The following is a 4,015-nucleotide window of genomic DNA, read 5'->3' as shown; positions in this document are numbered from 1 at the left end:
GGTAATGGGCTTACTAGGAGGCTTATCACCAATGACGGCTTTGCGGGGAGCTTCAAAGTTTTAGTTTGGAGCCCAGTGGTGTCCTCGGTAAATGAGATCTCGTCCCTCCAAGCTCCAGCCATGATTGGATTAGAATGAAACAGCTGAATTCTGCTTTGAAAGCCGCTTGGTGTATGTCAGCCTCTTTTGTCTCCATTAGTTACCATGAAATATGATGGGACTTTCCAAATAAATGGCAGAGGTTAACTCAGCGGATACCGCATACCAACGAAAGCAGCTCATCAAGCAGGATTTATTTAGCTTTTTTGTACATAGAGGTGATTAAGGTAAAAGCTTATCCTAGAGAAACGCACTGTATGGAGCAGATTGTGGATGAATGCTCCACCTCGTCACTGTTGGCCCATGGCCCGAATTAAGAGTTCATATCCTCTGGCGGGGACACAATCATTCATGACAAGGAGCTGTGAACATGTAAAATGTGGCATCTGGGCCATGTCATAGATGGTATCGGAAAAATAATTGAGCTAAATGAGTTTTTATTGCAGCAGGAGTAGATCGCGTCCTCGCCCTGACATTTTCCAGAGCTTCAAAGGTCTGCTTGGATGGAATTTTATATATTGAACAGGAAGCTATTACTTTCAATTATTGAGGAGGGTGGTGAAGGGTGTTTTGGCTGTGATGAGTAGTCTTTTCTTTTTTTGTTGTTGTTTTTTTGTCTATTGATACATTAGATGAAGCAACATTCTATATATGTCATAGTGGGCTCCCTTGTCCTTCTTCCCCACCGCTGTCCTTTCAAACCATGTCTATGGTCAACACCAACCTTTTGTGCAAGTAAGTGTATTCCATTAATGTTTATAGGAAGAAAAAAAAGATTATTGGATATTGCCATTCCTTTTGAAATTTTTTAAAGATTCTCACAGTATCCAGTATTGTATCGGACACAACCTCTAGGCAAAATGAATGGAAATGCCCAGATGACTTGATTTCTCCTTCAAATACGCTGAGAACACAGACTAAAAAATTTTCTGAGTCCCTTAACCCTAGAATGCGTATTGGGGGCCTTTTAGGCCCCCATGCTTACTTTTTTGCTATTATCTGCAAAATTACTTAAGTTAGAATTTTGAAACTCCAGGTAATCCTCAAGTATGTCGTTTTTGGTAATATCCAGTTGTTCATATAATTTTTTTTCATAGGCATTTCGGTGTAACAATGCTTTTTTTGTGAAAACCACATCTGTACGTGTTGGGGGCCTTTTAGGCCCCCATGTATATTTTATCATTTTCTCAGTAGTGTTTGTGTCTCAAGTTACTTTATTTGTACTCAGTAATGCTGGTGGGGGGGCCAGGGTGTGGATAATGCCATATGAGGATGTCATGTGATTTTGTGAAGGAGTGGTAAGGCCATGACATCATCTCAGGTCCTTCGGAATACAGTAATGAGCTGTGTATAGAGTAATGACGACAGCATACACTGTGAGCTAATTGTGAAGGACCTGAGATAAGATAAGATGTTGAGAGGAAGACTGATTCAGTTTCAGTTTCTCTGATTCTAAGAAGCCTGCAAATGGTAAAGCTATTGAGCTAAAGACATCCAGAGAATTGTACACCACCTAAAATAAAGTATAAAAGGTAAGAGCTGCTGAGGGTGAGAGGAGGGAGGGGGCACATTACCCTTACAGTGTGTCACACACAAGCAAAGAGTGGACAATCTTGATTGTGTTCATTGTTTTTTTCATAGTTGGCTAACATCTAGTCAGCAATGGCGCAGTCTTCCACCAAGCATCTGACTGACCAAGAGATTGAAGCAATTATGTTTCAAAGTGATGATGAAAGTGAACTATCTTTGTCCGATGACGAGTACCTGCCACCAGAGAATCAAACATCCTCAAGTGATTCTTCTTCTTCTGATGATGAAGAAGTGAATACAGTGGATCCTCAAGAAGTGATAAGTAGAACATCCAAAACGAATATTTTTTGGGACAGTAAACCTACATTAGTCGGACGTACTGCAATCCATAATATTGTGAGACAGGCTCAAGGAGCCGTGGGAAGTCCCAGGTACTTTTCCCCTAAAGACGTATTCTGTACTTTTTTTTCTGACAATATGGCAGAAGAGGTCCTTTTATGTTCAAACCTAGAAGGAAGACGTATTGCTTCTGCAAAAAATAAGTCCTGGAAAAATATCTCAAAAGAGGAACTTTATGCATACATTGGACTTTTACTGCTGGCAGGAAGTCAAAAATCGTATGATGTTCCTATACGAGAATTATTTCTGGACCCACTTTCTGATCCACACTATAAGGCGACAATGTCAGTGGACAGATATGAGGAAATTAGAAGACATATTCGATTTGATGATAAGCGAACACGTGCATTGAGGTTTGAAACAGACAAATTAGCCCCTATCAGTTATATTTGGAACATATTTATCAAAAATTGCACCAAACTTTACAATCCTAGTGCTAATGTTACAGTAGATGAGCAACTTGTACCGTTCAGAGGACGCTGCAAGTTCATACAATACATGCCCAGCAAGCCAGCCAAATATGGAATCAAAATCTTCTGGATGTGTGATTCGGCATGTTATTATGGCATAAATGGCGTAATCTACTGTGGCAAAGAGGTTGGTGCACCAGCACAGAAGGATCTGGGGTCTGAAATTGTCAAAACTCTTGCTGTTCCAATATTCAGTTCAGGTAGAAACATTACCATGGACAATTATTTCACCAATGTTGAACTAGGCAATTTTCTGCTTCAAAAACATATTACACTTGTTGGTACTATCAAGGCAAACCGCCGAGAAATTCCAGAAGCACTGAAACACAATCGTCAGCGAGCACTTTATGAGAGTGTCTTTGAATTCAATAACAAAGCGACTTTGGTATCTTACAAAGCAAAGAAGGAGAAATCAGTGATTTTACTCAGTACCATGCATCACAATTGCAGTATTGACAGCAATGACAGAAAATTAAAGCCAGAAATCATCCTGTATTACAATAAAACTAAAGGAGGTGTAGACAAAATGGATGAGATGGTGGGAGAATATTCATGCAAGAGGCAAACAAAACGATGGCCTGTAGTACTTTTTTCAAATATGCTTGATGTAGCAGCCCTGAATTCATTCATCATTTATACAGAAAATCATCCAGAATTCCATGCACGGAGGAAGGACAGGAGACGCCTATTTTTGAAGGACCTTTGTCATGAGCTTGTAATGCCTCACATGATACAGCGAAGTGACGTGAAAGGCTTGATAAAGCAAACTAAAGAAGCAATGAAACGGTGTGGCGTACAGTTTCAGATGATTCCAGGGCCAGGAGAAAGAAAAAGAAAGCGCTGTTTCATGTGTCCAAGAAACGTAGAAAGGAAAACTGAGAGATTTTGTTCAATTTGTAAGGAAAATGTCTGCAAAGAACATTCTTCCGAAAAAATAACTTGTCAAAATTGTTTGGAAGACTAATAGAATAGAAAAGAAAAATAATAGAAATGTAGCTGCAGCTAGTTTGGTATAGAATTCTATGCGTTTTTTCATATGTTTGTGAGAAATTTGGAAAAAAATAATTTTTTTGGTTTTATTTGTGAAAAATTAGTAAAATTTTGTTTACTAGTCATATTTTATTTAGCAGTTTTAAAATAAACTTGTAGAAGTTTTATATAAGTGTGTTTTTCCATGTGATTCGCATGGGGGCCTAAAAGGCCCCCAACACGTTAATATGAAGATTTCTGATGTCACGCATTCTAGGGTTAAAAAAAAACAGATCCTGAACGAGACACTTTACTTGATGCAGAGCCCAAACTAGACCCGTAAATTATTTTGTACCCCAGATCAGACACTTAAAGGGATTTGAGTTTTAAAGTCCCAAACAAATAAAAATATCAACAAAGAAGCTCATTGCTCTCATCCTATGCTTATCCTCGATTCAACCTTCGGTCTTCCTTTTTGGAATGGATTTCAATTGACCATTGCAGCCAAACAGTGGACCGAGCGATCATAGGTCGCACTCCTGGTATTG

The 4,015-nt window shown here is 39.0% G+C and overlaps 1 protein-coding gene across 1 annotated transcript; it reads left to right on the top strand.

Moving 5' to 3' along the window:
• Positions 1 to 1,761: 1,761 nt before the first annotated feature.
• Positions 1,762 to 3,462, top strand: LOC138789205 (piggyBac transposable element-derived protein 4-like). Its single transcript, XM_069967812.1, has one exon. It carries the CDS (start codon positions 1,762 to 1,764, stop codon positions 3,460 to 3,462), a length of 1,701 nt encoding a protein of 566 aa, XP_069823913.1.
• The last annotated feature ends 553 nt before the right edge of the window (positions 3,463 to 4,015 follow it).

This window comes from Dendropsophus ebraccatus, chromosome 4 (assembly GCF_027789765.1).
Source record: "Dendropsophus ebraccatus isolate aDenEbr1 chromosome 4, aDenEbr1.pat, whole genome shotgun sequence".
In the NCBI taxonomy this organism is placed as follows: domain Eukaryota; kingdom Metazoa; phylum Chordata; class Amphibia; order Anura; family Hylidae; genus Dendropsophus; species Dendropsophus ebraccatus.
Note: the sequence above shows the minus strand (reverse complement) of the source record. Positions and strands in the feature narration are given on the sequence as shown.